Source organism: Pyxicephalus adspersus, chromosome 3 (assembly GCF_032062135.1).
Source record: "Pyxicephalus adspersus chromosome 3, UCB_Pads_2.0, whole genome shotgun sequence".
Classification (NCBI taxonomy): Eukaryota; Metazoa; Chordata; class Amphibia; order Anura; family Pyxicephalidae; genus Pyxicephalus; species Pyxicephalus adspersus.
In genome coordinates, this window is record NC_092860.1 from 122,052,977 (window position 1) to 122,068,409 (window position 15,433).

The 15,433-nt window shown below is 39.0% G+C and overlaps 1 protein-coding gene across 2 annotated transcripts; it reads left to right on the forward strand.

Moving 5' to 3' along the window:
* The first annotated feature begins 139 nt into the window (after nucleotides 1–139).
* Nucleotides 140–15,433, forward strand: LONRF1 (LON peptidase N-terminal domain and ring finger 1). Of its 2 annotated transcripts, none has more exons than XM_072406202.1 (12): nucleotides 140–647; nucleotides 4,837–4,955; nucleotides 5,914–6,036; nucleotides 6,781–6,936; nucleotides 7,271–7,514; nucleotides 9,316–9,412; nucleotides 9,535–9,649; nucleotides 9,768–9,889; nucleotides 10,708–10,866; nucleotides 11,768–11,930; nucleotides 12,889–13,038; nucleotides 13,735–15,433. In XM_072406202.1, exons 1-12 carry the CDS (start codon nucleotides 236–238, stop codon nucleotides 13,891–13,893), a joined length of 2,019 nt encoding a protein of 672 aa, XP_072262303.1. In that variant the 5' UTR covers nucleotides 140–235; the 3' UTR covers nucleotides 13,894–15,433. The 2 variants fall into 2 exon arrangements, with proteins under 2 accessions (XP_072262303.1, XP_072262304.1); XM_072406203.1 differs by having other exon boundaries at nucleotides 393–647; nucleotides 4,868–4,955.

Here is a 15,433-nt window from a genome sequence, read left to right on the forward strand (position 1 = left end):
TTTGTCACGACACTTTTCCCTGGGAGGGGACCCCACACACGTCATGTCCCCCGCCCGCCTCTCTATATCTCTATCTAGTTATGAAACTGGCTGTGTTTTGTAACCTTCTCGTGCGCCTCAGCCAATAAGAAGTGCCGGAGCTGGTCACATGACGCGCCCGCCGTGCTTGTCTTTATGTAAGGTATGACACAAAGAAGGCGGCCGCTGGTATGTTGTACGGGGGATACCGCTAGTCATGGCGTCTCTGTGCGGGGTGAAGGAGGCTCTGGACAAGTCCAGGCCATTACAGCTGGACGCGCTGCTGGAGTGTTTGTTGCGGAAGTACCGAGGCAGCGTTGACGAGTCGGGGGGCGGCGGACGGGCCAGGCTGCTGTGTCCGGGCTGTGGTGGCTTCCTGAGAGACCCGGTGACTGCCCAGTGCGGGCACAGCTATTGCTGGTACTGCCTGCGGGGGGAGCACCGGAGACGCTGCCGCCTGTGCCATGGAGACCTGGGCTGCCCGCCCCGCCGGAGCAATGTGCTGCTGAGACAGCTGGCCGACAAATGTCACCCGGGGGCCAGCTGCCAGCACCGGGACATCGCGGAGCTACTGGAGGCCGGGGAGCACCAGGAGGCCCTGCACACCATCCGCCTGGCCTGCAGTTCAGGTATGCGGGGTTTACCAGTGCCATGTCTACCTTTTATACTGCATGCTGATTGGTCCATCAATATAACTTTAAACTGAATACATGTGTGAATGTTATATACACTGTATCTAAGTCTTCTATACAGCTGTGCTGGCTGCTGATTGGACTATCAGCAAACCCTGCATTTATGTATTACTGAACACATGTATACCAGGCATAGAATGCTGTCTGCACGGGCCCCTGATTGCACCATGGTCACTGAACACGTATTTGATTATTGTATACATTGTATCAAAGCAATGTCTGTCCTCTATGGAGCTGGCTGGTGACTGCACCATGTCCCTAATATTGGCCCCTAGTACTGTACTGTACATATATTGTGCCCAGTTCTATGTCATGGCCCCTGATTGCACCATGGTCACTGAACACATATCTCATTATTGTATACATTATATCAAAGCAATGTCTGTCCTCTATCGAGCTGAACTGATTGGACCATCAGCATAACATTGTATTCATATTCAGGGCTTATTACTGTATACATGTAACATTGCTGTACTGGCCTGTGACTGCACCATGTCCCTAATATTGGCCCCCATTACTGTACTGTACATATACATTGTGCACAGGTCTAAATCGGTCTAAATCATGGCCTCTGATTGCTATTATAGACATGTAAATGGTTGGTGTATAGACTAATCTGCTCATGTCTATCCTCTGATGGTCTGTACTGGCTGCTGCCAGGAAAGTTATCTTAGCACTGTAATCATATAGAGAGCCTTTTATTAGTGTATACATGTGTGGCTGGGTTGTGCCCAGGCCATGTGTGTCCCATATAGGTCTCTAATGGCCTCTTATTAGACCCAGGGCGTAGTATTGGTCCATATCACTGTACACATTTATGGTTGGTGTACAGATTGTGCCCAGGTCATGTCTCTCCTTTATGAGTCGCCCATGGCCTCTGATTGGGCAGGTAACTTAGTATTGCTTCTTCTTACTGTATACTCATAAAGAATTTTGGTTTATAGACTCTGTCCCCTATAGGTCTTTACTGCCTCTGATTGCACCATGGCCATAGTATTAGATACATATCCCTGTGTACATTTATGGTTCCCAGGTCATGTGTTTCCTCCATAGGTCAGTACAGGCCTCTGATTGGACCCTGGTCATGTCTGTCCTCCATAGGTCAGTACTGGCCTCTGATTGGACCTGGGTCATGTCTGTCCTCCATAGGTCAGTACTGGCCTCTGATTGGACTCTGGTCATGTCTGTCCTCCATAGGTCAGTACAGGCCTCTGATTGGACCCTGGTCATGTCTGTCCTCCATAGGTCAGTACTGGCCTCTGATTGGACCCTGGTCATGTCTGTCCTCCATAGGTCAGTACAGGCCTCTGATTGGACTCTGGTCATGTCTGTCCTCTATAGGGTCAGTACAGGCCTCTGATTGACCTGGGTCATGTCTGTCCTCCATAGGTCGGTACTGGCCTCTGATTGGACCTGGGTCATGTCTGTCCTCCATAGGTCAGTACTGGCCTCTGATTGGACCTGGGTCATGTCTGTCCTCCATAGGTCAGTACTGGCCTCTGATTGGACCTGGGTCATGTCTGACCTCTATAGGTCAATACTGGCCTCTGATTGGAGCAGTGATCATATTGTATTTACACTGAGATCATTTTCCTGTATACATGTGTGATTATTGTATAGACTTGTGTCCAGGTCATGTAAGCTCCTATTTATGTAACCTCAGTCATTCATACATGACTATAAAACCCCACATTTAGTGTTGGAAATGTTTTACATTTTGGGGGATCTGCCTGTCTGTAATCGTCTCATGTAGCCTGGTCCTAACTGGATTCCAGGCCCGGTGACACACATGTTTGTCAAGTACACCGCCAGGGCTGGCTGCATGGCTTACACAAGCTGAGGTTTATGTAAAGAGGCGTCACCCTTCTATAAGTCAGTGCTTGTATGGAGAGGACGTCATCACACGCTGACTACCAGAGGGGTATGGAGATGGCTGCTCACCTGTGACATGCCTGTCTATGGCAAACCTGAGCAATTCAGATGTTACTTCTTTATACCTGATACAACCAGGTAACTGATATCAGCAGAAGGCCACCAATATTACTATGTGGTTCTTATACGTTTTGTTCTGATACTTCTATCATTAGGAGTACTTCATTATCCCTACAGCACCCCATTTCTGTGATGTGTCTGATGGCTTTTACAGCAGGAAGGGGAGCAGCTGAACCCTAGCATGGGGGGGGCGGGGGTCATTTTTTAACAGAAGTAGAAAAGGAAACAAGTTTTTATTCATGTGTAGCAAGGAAGAAGAGTCATCAATCTACATTAATTGCCCCCTCCACTGAATCAAACAAATTGGTCTGTGACTACACCTAGATACAGTTTTAAATTGTCTGTAGGCCAGAAGTGAATGTTTAAACATTGACTAAGTTATACAATTGCTGCCTCACACACTTTTATGTAACTATGGACAGTTTTTCAGAGTCTGTAGGCCTGTAATAAATTCATACAGCCTTTGTCTAGGACATCATTATAACAATGATCTTGGTTTTCCATTGTTTATAGGCCTGAATTAAGTTTTACATTATATGACAACCCCCCTTATTGTATTTCATGCAATAGCTTTATTTGTTTTATTATACTTTGTGTATTCTCTATATACAGAGATATTGCAGTGAAAAGCATCAGCTGTGTGTTAATGTTTGACAGTTAAGGTGATTTATAAAGTTTCATAAAATTCCTATAGCAGATAATCGATAATCTTTGCTTCGTCAGACATTTCTGGAAGCATTGGGTTTTGTTATTTTGTTTTGTTCCCCTCCGCTCTCATTGGTTCTAATTGTCATCCCCTGCAGAGCACTATAGCCAGGGGAACCAAGCATGTAACACATCCGGATCTCTGTTGGATTAAGAGGAAAATAAAAGCCAAAACAGGGCTGGATTTTTAATCTTGAATCTAGTGGAAGTGTTTCTTTAATGGCTTTTATTTTGCTTTATTTTACCTACCGTATAGCAAACATCAACCAGAAGAAAACCAAATATTTTTAAACTGTGTTTATATTCAAACATGTCAACATTAAGTAGATCATTTCTTTACAATAAGTATATTGTAATCTGTACAATAAGTATATATTGTAAAAACCCAGATTATAGGTTACAAGCAATGTGTTTCCTTCATTATTACCTTGTATGTGTATTTGGCTTTCTGTTTTTTTTTACATTGTATTAAATGAAAGTAATTTTATTTGTGTTCTGGGAAGCATGTATTTACAGACATTTCCCCTGCCTAGTAATGTGAATTATATTTTTTAAGAGATTTCTTTAATCCACATATAGAATACAAGTGTATATACAAACACAGTTGATGAAATCGAAGTGCTGTTGTAGTTTTTCTATTTCACTTTCCTATAAGTTTACTTTCCCAGGTTTGTGATAAAACATTTTTAGTGAAATGGAATTCCTGTTTTCCGGTGATAAGGAATCGGATAAAAGGATTGGAAAACATTCTCCTTATTCTCCCATAGAAAGGCCACACCCCGCTGTGGTCACATGACTCCTGGTTATGAAACAAGCCACTTGTGATGTCATGGGTTATACAACTAGCATTGCATACCTAACTGTTATGGAACAGGGAGGAGGACGCAGCAGCCATTGCTGTGTGTGCTTCCAGGAGGTGCTACAACAGTTCTTGCTTCTGAAAGTATTCTGATGAAATATGTATATGGTTTGTTAAGAATAATGCAGACCAGAGGCATGAGAGTCCTAAAGCTGTTTTCATTTAGTTTCCTATATCATTTAAATACAGTCCATTGTAAACAGATCTTGTAATAGATCTTATAATAAACATTTGTATAGTGAAAGCTAAGATCTTAAAAAGACCTGACTAAGGCTGGAGAGGATTCACTTTCAGCAGTGAAGTTGAGTGATCCAACAAACCTGTAATGGATTCAAAACATTTTGCTAGCCAAATGACTTTGAAGAAATCCATTCCATGTGTTTTGGATCACCCAGCTTCACTGATAAAAGTGTATCCTCGACAGCTTTGGAGAATTTTAATAAATCAGGCCCTATTTATCCATTTTTATGGTTTCCTTTGCTACAGATCTGACCACTAAAGCAAATGCTTGGTATATTGGCATTTCTTGTGAATTATTTAATAAAGTGTGTACATGTTTCACCTTTGCAGATCCTAATGATTTGATACTGCGTGTTTTCAGAGCGGAATCCTATGCTGCATTATTTGAATTTGGGAAAGCTCTTGAGGAACTGGACTTTGTCCTTTTAAAGTGCCACAACTGGCCAGAGGTAACTATTCTGATTTAGATTTCCTAATAGTATATAGTCTCATTAAAGAGGGAGCCTCACAGACTTCAGATATGTCATGGTTTTCACTTGTATCCAAACTTTTACATATCCTGCATGAAAACAGTTATGATGTGCATTAAGTTTATATATTCTGGCCATAAACAGACAAATAATTTGGCCAACCAACAAAGAATCTGTATTACAAAAAGTATTTTCATAAGCATGCAGGTATCACCATTTTAACTTGTTTAAATAGTAAAACAGAATATACATTTACTGGTATAAAGAATGCTTTATATACTGTGGTTCAACTATGTGTAATTGTGTAACAGTTAATCAGATGATATAAACACTTTACAAGTTTTACTGCCACTCAGCTTCTTGTGAGCTCTATTAACCTCCCTAGCAGTACATTTCTTTCCGGTTTTATATGTCTAAAAGCGGTACATTGTTTTTCATGAGAATGTATTTTACAGTAAATTATAATAGTATGAGTATAATAAAGTTTGAAACACAAAATCATGTAAAAATATGAAATTAAATAAATTAGTACACACGCACCGACGTCACCGGGAACTCCCCAGGTGACTCATCGTGTGCAGAAGGCGCTGGAGGAAGAAGAAAGAAGACAGGGATCGTGGCGATGGGACGCCGGCGGATCCATAGGCTTACCTACCCCGAGTGTGACTCAGGGTTACCGCTTTCAGCAACTTTTTTCTACCCCGAGTCACACTCGGAGTTACCGCTAGGGAGGTTAAATAACTCTCATTGTTAATATGTATGATCCGGTGCATGCAGATTCCCCCTTTAAATTTTGTAAAACTGCACTCTGGAGCACTAGGTGTGTGTTGGAGCATTTGCAGTTGTTTTAGTATGAAGGTGATCTGTTTTTAACTTCTGTCAACTATGTTTCAGAAATCTTTAAAATTAATGTTTAGTTATTTTATTTATGTTTCAGGTGCACTACAAAAAAGCCAAAATCCTACAGGACACAGGAAATCTGTATGAATCATTAACATGTTATCTTCAGTGCTTGGGATTAGATGAGGAGTTTATGTCTGCCAAAACAGAGATAGAAAAGGTACTGTAATTGACCTTTTGTTTATTTGTATTGAAAGGGAAATTCTAATAACCTTTTCTAAAATGGGTTCCAAAGTAGAAAGACCATGATATTTTACAAAGTACATACTCAGCTACAGACATTACTAATAATCATAGCCGGTCTCTCTATCCTCTGAAATGTTAATGGAATCAAATCTCTGTACTGTAAGTTTAATTAAAAAAAAAGTTATCTCAATAAATTGGAAACTTTCAAACATGTTTGTCAGGATAAATTTACACCGGCTGTGAGGATGTGGTGCATTAACTGCTTAATCACGCTAGGGAAGCGTTGTCTCTCCGGAGACTTGAAGATGTGTAGCCTCTTCCTGTGACCGTCTCATGGTGATTGAATTGGGGTGGCAGTGAGCGGTACTAGTTCTTCTTTATGAATGGCAAGGAGAAGAATACACAACACAAGTGCTAGGATGTAGAGGACCTGCAGCCCTTCCATCCAAACATTAGGTGTACTATTCCCAGCATGTAAACAAGCAGATTTGCCTGGTGTAGCAGAAGCCTGCACTAAAGGAAGTTGCTTTGAGCAAAATGATAGTTTATGGCTTTAATTCTATTATTATATGGGTTATTGTGCTCTGTGTTGAGCTACAAGCATTTAGAGAAATGTGTGGGTTAGGGAATTACTTTCTGTTATTACTGCTTTCTAGTAGTGGAAGAACTGCTTGAATTGGGCTTTTATAATTGCATGCTATTTTTTTTTTTAATTCAGATTTTACGTGACTTTCTCTCACCTGCACAAGAGACAGTTGAAGGTATACTGAAGGATCTTGAAATGACAACTTTGCCAAATTTACCATTAAAACCTTTTATTTTGGGATCAGACAAAATTGAAACAACATATCCTATGCAGCCAAGTCTGGAGCAGGTAATTTTAAGGCTTTTTCATGGCAAATACTCCTGGCAGTAATTTACCTTTTTGACTTGCCATCTTATGATGGTAAAGTTGGGGTTTTTATGGCAAATCCCAAGAGCCTGGTGTCTGACTTGTATACATTGATGCCTGCCTTCATAGGTAACATTATTGGTAATGAGTGCAATGGCTGGCTTCACGATAGTTGGTTGCCTTTGTATTTTTTCTTCATTCCTGTTTTCACTTCAGATAGCAAATTCTATACCACAGCCTTACAATGCTGTTGAAAAAAACTATTCAAAAGCACTTTAAGTTGAAAAGATTTGAATCTATTTTGATTAATTTTCAGGATAAAGATACTGAAAGGTCTGTGAAGAGCACCAGCACATCCAGCGGTAGTTTACAACGTGCACAGTCCGTGCACACCCTGCACTATGATAAAACTGCCGGTAATGACCGTTTGAAAAGAGTGTCTTCAGAGCCCTTATTATCCAGTGAGGAGACCAGTATATTACTTAAAAGAAAGTTCTCTGTCTCTGAGCAAGACACAAATGTGTGTGAAGATGGTCCAAAGAAGTACATTAGGCAGGAAGGTAAGAATTTGGATACTTTTACCTGAAGTTCTCTAAAGAAATTTGTCAGAGCTTTACAAAAATGTTATTTTTACCCATTTTTAAATTTTGAAGTTGACCGAGCGAGGGTTGCTAAGAGAAAGATTGAGGCTGACCTTCCTTTAATAATACTAGTTTCACGGCTGTTTTCCTGACCTACTGGCTTGCAAAGTCATTGCCTTTGTCAAAGTGGAACTAAAGCTGCAATACTCCCTATCCCTGCTCTCTCGCAGGGTGCTGGCATCTTTTTTTTTTTTTTTTTTTTTTTTTTTTTTTTTTCTGGAGATGATCTTCAGGCATCTCCTATGGCAGGGCCAGAATGAGGTAACTCCTATGCAGGCATGCGGGAGTTCATTCATTCCCAGCATGAACCAGAGAAGCCAGCATTTCCGGGTATCCTTGCAACCAATGCTGAGCTGTGCAGCTCAGCAAAATTTGACAGCTGGGCAGTGATTGGCAAGATAATAGTTATTGCAGACCAGATATTGCATGTCTTTTTCTGCAATAACCAATTCTCCGATTGGCCAATGTGAGACCTAATTTCTATTTTAAAATGCAGATTATCAAAGTCAGAAGTCCTTTTGTGTACTTGTTCTGGGTTCAAGTATCAAAACAAGAGAGCCAGCAATTATAGTCTTCTGATTTTCTAAAGAAGAAATCCCTTAAATGGGACATTTGTTCTCCTACACATTGCTCCACACGCTAGGTAAATACCTGGCTTATTGTGTTTTATGTTCTAGTTGGAGAAGGATATAACATTAAATAATTCCACGATAAATGGAAATTCTAACGTTTTTAACATTTAAAGCTGAACTTGGGTTAAACATAATTTAAGAAGACATATATGAACCGTTTTACCAGCTATAAGATTATCCAGCTAGTTCTGTAATCAAAAAACCCCTACTTAATGTACAGCGCTGTGTAATATGTTGGTGCTATATAAATCCTGTTTAATAATAATACTAATAACCTGCAGGAAGTTTCTAGCAGGTTTTTCACACCATGTGACCTCTGTACTGATTTAAGCAGAAGTTTAGGTTACTACAGGAGGCTGATAATAAAAGTGATTTAGGTACTTGTGATGGAGCTAGGTTTAGGATATATTTCATGAGTCTGTTTTTTTCCTGAAGTTCACCTGTGTTAAAAAATATTTTTTATATATATATATATATATATATATATATATATATATATGGTATTATATTATTGTAATGTAAATAATTTTGCAAGTGTTACCCTTCTTGGGATAAAACCTCTACTTGCTATAAATTCTTTTTAAGGTGTATAATCATCCATTAGTCTATTCCAGTTTTCCTGTAATAGTAGTACTAGCAATACCCTTGTGTGTGCACTCATGATATACCACCATTTTTTATGCTCTTTTTATACATTTAGATCTGTATAAAATTTTCATCCATCAATTTGCATGTTGAATCAATTTCAGCCGCTTTAAACCCCTCATTTCAATGTAAATTAAAGCGAATACTCACTTTGCCACCTAGTGGCCAATTATCGAGAAGTCACAATTGTAAATGCTAGATCTTTATTATTATTATTAATAATAAACAGGATGTATATAGCGCCAACATTTTACGCAGCTCTGTACATTAAATAGGGATTGCAAATGAGAGACTAATACAGACAGTGATACAGGAGGAGAGGGCCCTGCCCCGAAGAGCTTACAATCTAGTATCTTTAATAAATAAACTGCCGAATCTTGGTTGAATTGACAAGGCAATCCTTTACAAATACTTAGTGTTAAAACAGTTTTTTCTTTTTATAGAAGTGTCTGATCCAGATTCGGCCATTTTATTAACAAACGACAATATTGTATATGCCTGGATTGATGGAAGTGACTTTGAATGCTCCCTTTGCATGAGGTTAGTAACACCTATGTTACTTTATTTTACATCTGGGTACTAGATTTTGTTTTCTCTATTTATTTATGTTGTCAATTGATCATTGCATGTGTATAAACCTACGTCTTACATCTTGCACTCAGGTTGTTTTATGAACCTGTTACTACGCCTTGCGGACATTCCTTCTGTAAAAAGTGCTTGGAGCGTTGCCTGGATCACACACCTCACTGTCCTTTATGTAAGCAGAGCCTAACAGAGGTGAGAGCTGAGATTTGACAATGAGAAATGTTTTGTTTTAATAAAATAGTCATGTCATGGTGATATAAATACTGTGTAGTCCTGTGAAGTGGTGGTAAAGAGTCATTTTTTTTCTTAGTATCTAGCATGTAGAAGCTACAATGTAACCTACCTACTGGAGGACTTAATCAAGCAGTATCTTCCTGAACAGCTATCGGAGAGGAAAAGAATTCATGAAGAGGAAACACTTGAACTATCAAAGTAAGCATTGTATGCAATATTATAAATGTCATGTACTATATTCTATACAGCATGCTCCATGTATTCCTTCATTACATACTTAGGTGGCTGTTTGACACTCTTTTCCCTTTAGAATATATCTATGTAGATTTACAATTGCTGCCTTCATATTTCTCACCCCTTATCGTTCATAAATATGAACAGTTAGCTCAGCCCTAACCTTGTGGTCATGTCTGTGCTGATGAGAAGACAAAAACAGGTTATGGCAGCCTCTGCAAGCCCCTGGGCTTTAGTTTTCAGAGCAATTTTTCTAATGCTAGGTGTCTTTCATTGTTCCTACGGAGAACAGTAGATGAAACCCATGAATGTCAGCGGGTAAGAAAAAAACGTCATCTTGAAGGCGTTGTACACCTTGATGATGGTGTTTTTTTGTTTTGTTTTTTTTTTTTTTGAAAATCCAGCTGTGCTTCTATAGGACAAAGTCATTGAAGCATGTAGGATGTGTCAGTATATGTCGGTGTGCACAAGTCCATTAATACCTATGTAAAAAACATTCAGAGATTTCTAGTAATGCATATTAATTACTGGACCTTGGTGTCCTTGAAAATGTATAAAAATGAAAAAATGTCAAGGGTAAGGTAATCACACCAGCTTAATAAAAGCAATTTATCGAGAAAGTTGGACATATCTTATCGAGAAAGTTGGACATATCTCATCACATGCACATTTTTTTAAGAGCTGTTCATCATTGTTGTTGTCCCATTGTTGGTTTATGTACTGAATTTGTGTAGTTATTGAATTGTTCTTTCTCTTTCTTTCTTCTTTTTTTTTTCTTTTAGTTTAACTTTAAATGTGCCTATGTTTGTATGCACAATGGCATATCCTACTGTGCCTTGCCCTCTGCATGTTTTCGAGCCTCGATATCGGCTGATGATACGAAGGTGTATGGAAACCGGCACGAGGCAATTTGGAATGTGCATCAGTGACCCAGAAAAGGGGTATGTTAATTGTCTTCTGTTAGACATTTTGTGCAAATGTATATTGTATCACATATGTGGTTAGCATTTTCATCCTTTCTGAGGGCCTAAAAAGCAAGTCTGTACCAGACAAAGTGACATATTAATTTTATAGAAGCATTCTGAGTTGATGATAAAAACATTCTGGGAATGGAATTGTCCAACCTCTGCGGGTTAGATTGCGTACCTTCAGTGCCTGGTAGAACCAAATTCCTGATACTTATGTGAATGAGAGTGATATACATAACCAAAACTTTTTGATGAAAAGATTAAAACAAACACTGACAAGGGAGAGCCTCTGACATTTTCTGTGAACTTTAAATGCAATGGTATATTACCAGAAATGATTTGGTAACAAAATGGTTTCGTTCTTGCCTAAAACAAATCTGAAGGGTTGAACCGACTTTGGAGAAAATCTAATGCTAGCTATCTTTCCCCTGCTCCTTGTTTTGGGCTGCAGCCAGGAACCACACAGGTACCTCAGTGCTTTTTTATTCTCCTAACAGATGTTGGACACCTTGCAGTTCTGATTTAAGGTTTAACTCCCTTAGTGACCTGGGCAGGCTGCCAAATGGGCATTGGGTACAAAGAGTGATTGGACTTCTCAGGATTTGCTGTTTTCCACCCTACCCTATTCCTTTAAAAACATCTTAGTTGAAGTGCTGCAAAACAGCTTGTCAGGTCAAATTCTGGCAAACCTAATTTTTGCAATTTGTATTGAGATCCCCTATATGATTCACACTTGATAACTGCCCTTGGTGGTCTTTTCCTATAGTAAAGATTTTTTTCATTGAAAACCTGATATGATTGTTTCAGCCTTCTTTCACCTTCACAATATTAGGTTTTTGCATTCCCCTAACTAACATTGTCTTTTCCAATTTAGTTTTGTAGACTATGGTTGCATGCTACAGATCCGCAATGTCCATTTCCTGCCAGACGGACGCTCTGTGGTGGATACTATCGGTGGAAAGCGCTTTCGGGTTTTGAAAAGGGGAATGAGGGATGGTTATTGCACTGCTGACATTGAATATCTTATAGACATTCAGGTACTTGTTAACCATTGCTTCCCCATCTGTTATCTGTTTCAGCTAATTTTAATGTTTGGGAACCCCAGAAAATTTGTGTTTTTTTTTTTACCAAGCAAAGCTGATATGATGGGAATTGCGGTGCAAGTGCAGCAGATAATGCAAAGTATCTCCATTATCAAGCTGATCATTTCTGCACAGAAAATCTGTCTTTTACAGTTTCCTGTCATGTATTGATCTATGTTTTGCATCTTTAAAAGAGAATAGTAGTCATACAATTACCTTAGGATCATTAGGCTCTACTGGGATTAGTGCCTTAATATAAACCTGTGACCAAACTATAGACACTCAGGGATTTACTTTATATTACATGTAACCAAATGTCTGCCTTCTCCGAGAAGGAGCATCTGAGTGTGTGTGGGTCACTGCCGGATTGATAGACACTGGCAGCAGACTCAGAGGGGCATCTTTAGAACCTTTAGCGGGGCAACATTAGCTAGGGTGTGTATTCTTAAAGTGGTAAATGGGTTTAGTGGTTTTTATTTCTAAAAATTCCAAAGTAGGAGCCCTAAAGCTGTTCAGATCTGTTCTGTCAGAGTTGAGCTGCTAAGAAAACATCTTTAGTCATTTTAGTGCTTCTGCTCTGAATTTTGAACATAAAATGCCACTGTAGGTACAAAAGTCAAGGGGATTTTGTTTTAAGAATTCAAATACTTGTCCATACCCTGGCTACAGGTTGACTTTAAATGTTTTAAATTAAGATAAATGTGGTAAATTAAGGGCATTATTTATAAAAAAAAAAATTTATTTTATTTTTTTTTATCGTCACATTTTAGCTTTATTAGGTGTGACTTGTTGCATGAAGACTTTTGTGGTGCAATTTTAGGCATTTTAAATGAAAGAACTTTAGAAGCAGTAGTGCCCTTGGCTGTAATTGGTTATTTTGAAAATCTTTAAAATTGTATTGATGTGCACTTAGGTCGGTGAGGAAGAACTCCAGCAACTCCAGGAGCTTCATGATGCTGTCTACACTCAGGCCTGTCATTGGTTCCAGAATCTAAGATATAGGTTCCGCAGCCAGATCCTGCATCATTTTGGCTCCATGCCAGAGAGGGAGGCCAATATTCAGGTTTGTCTTTTACTAAAATTCCTTCTAGACCAGTCTAAGTAGCCTAATTGGGAGTTGATTAGCTTTACTTTGGGCCAAATAGACAGTAGCAATAATAGTGATGTTAAAACCAACCGGTAGTAAATCCACTATTTTAGGAATCTAGAAACGTACTAATTCAAGGAAAAGTTAATTCGGCAAAGGAAAAGCTTCCTCTGCCATTATTTCTAAAATCTTTGCATGGACACCGTGGAACCCATGCAAAGGCATTGATCTGGTATAATTCTGAAAACTGAACACCCTAAGTAATGTTAACTAATGATGCTGAAGGGAAGTCCAGTAAATTGAAGGCAGCAATCAGGCTGTGGGGGTGGGAGGCTAGCTGATGCTGGATGTCCACCAGGCAGGAAATAAAAATCCTGACTAGCTTCATATTTTAGTGTGGGCTATGAGAAATCTCATGTATGGTAAAATAATAGTTATCATAAAATTGTGGCAATTTCAGTTCCAGGGAGTATCCTGTACATCTGTGCGACACTAATGGCAGGGCTGATGTTCAAGTTCTGTGATACTCAAGCCGCAGTCTTGTGGTGGATTGCTGGATTTAATAACATTTGGGAAATGCAGTTTAGTACCATGAACCATTCATGATGCCCAAATGATGGTTTTAACATCATTTTTGTCATAAGAGATTGTAATCAAATTATTATATTTTAGGTCACGCCAAATGGACCAGCCTGGTGCTGGTGGCTTCTAGCTGTATTGCCTGTGGATCCTCGGTATCAGCTCTCTGTTCTGTCCATGAGCTCACTAAAGGATCGTCTCCTGAAAATCCAGCACATATTGACTTATTTTTCCAGAAACCAGTCCAAATGACTAACCGCCTGGAGCTTCCTGAAAAGTTCCCCAGCCCTGACTGTGATCGCAGCTGCAGTTTTTGCTGTCTTTGCACATTTGACTTTTGCTTGAGCAAATTGGACTATTGTGGATCCCCAAAAGATGGACCTACATGTAGAAAAGTGAAATAACCGAAAGCTTTTTTTGTTACAAAACATGTATTGCACTATGTATAAAGTTTTTTTTTTTTATTTTTAAAAAAATGTAAATTAACTTAGTTTATTTTGAATTAATGATACTTCCAAGTGTGTCATTATTTGCTGCTTTCAGTCCATTTTGTTATTGTGAATGGAGATTTTCCTCCACCTGGCTCTGTTTCTGATTTTATCTACCGGTATGCAGTATTTGTGTCTTGGCTGTTGATTGTTCACATCTCCTGAATGAAATGGCACATATTTGAAATTTTACATGGCAAGAATAACAGACAATGCATTGGAAATTTAACAGGTTTGTCTTCCAAAAATGTAAAAGAGTAAAAATAAAAGAGTAATTTTTTTAAAATAAGCAGATGGCATGAGTTGGCTAACATGAAGTTGTAATTTGATAATCATATGGTACAAAGAGATCATGTTTTGGACATAATGTAATAGACTTGATCTGCATTCCTTTAAATTAAGACATGTTGCCTGCAGTAAGTGAAAGTCATTCAGCAAGCTGAACAAACATTTCAGATTCGTTTCTACCAATGGATCTAGTAATATACACCCATTGTAAGGCGTTATACACCGGATTGTGTGTATCCATTTTCCAAAGTCTACTGAATTGCTACATAAAGCAGTTGGGTGGAAAAAGACCCTTCCAGAGTGTTACCACACATATGGTAATGTCTAGAGACAAAAGACTCTGCAGAAGGCTACTTTGCTAACCTATTTGTGAAGATGTAGGTTCCTGGCTCCACTTCTACCTGGCAGCAGTAACCAACTCACCATCTTGTAAAGGAAGCAAATCTGATGTTTACATGCTTGTTTTAGGTTAGTGGCTTGCAGACTATGAAGCACAAAAAAGCAAAACTTCCGCCATGGACCTTGTAACTTTATAACCTGGCCAGCATCAGAAGCTGCAATTTTTTTTAACCGAAGTGGTTCCATTTAACAGTAATTTCACATGACCTCCCAGCCCAAATTTAGCACTGCCTGTAATGATTACACAAAATTGAGTAGTGGGTGATGAAAAGCCCTTCCAAAGTGACTTTCTTTAAATAGCTTTCTTCATTATATTCAGGGATTGCAATCAAACTTTTTTTAAGGGTTACCTGTTAAGTCAAAGGTATACACCTGGATTTAAAAAGTTCATGCAGCTGGGAAGACCCTCCCGTGCAATTTTACACTGCTTCAACTTTTGGTGACTGTTTACTGAATACTGGTCCTAATTTATCTTTAAATTTAGGGTTTTAAAATGCAGCCACCTGTTAATATTCCAACAATAAAATCCACACTGTGCGGTTGCTGTGGAATTCTGTATTTCAATTAAAAGCTAAGCACAGTTTTGATTGTGTTTTAATAATAAAGTGTTAACCGTA

Excerpts from the sequence above, each read along its gene's own strand:
- LONRF1 (XM_072406202.1), top strand. The coding sequence starts at position 236 with ATGGCGTCTCTGTGCGGGGTGAAGGAGGCTCTGGACAAGTCCAGGCCA. Across the intron at positions 9,890-10,707 it reads GAAACACTTGAACTATCAAA|TTTAACTTTAAATGTGCCTA; the intron begins GTAAGCATTGTA and ends TTTTTCTTTTAG. Across the intron at positions 11,931-12,888 it reads AATATCTTATAGACATTCAG|GTCGGTGAGGAAGAACTCCA; the intron begins GTACTTGTTAAC and ends ATGTGCACTTAG.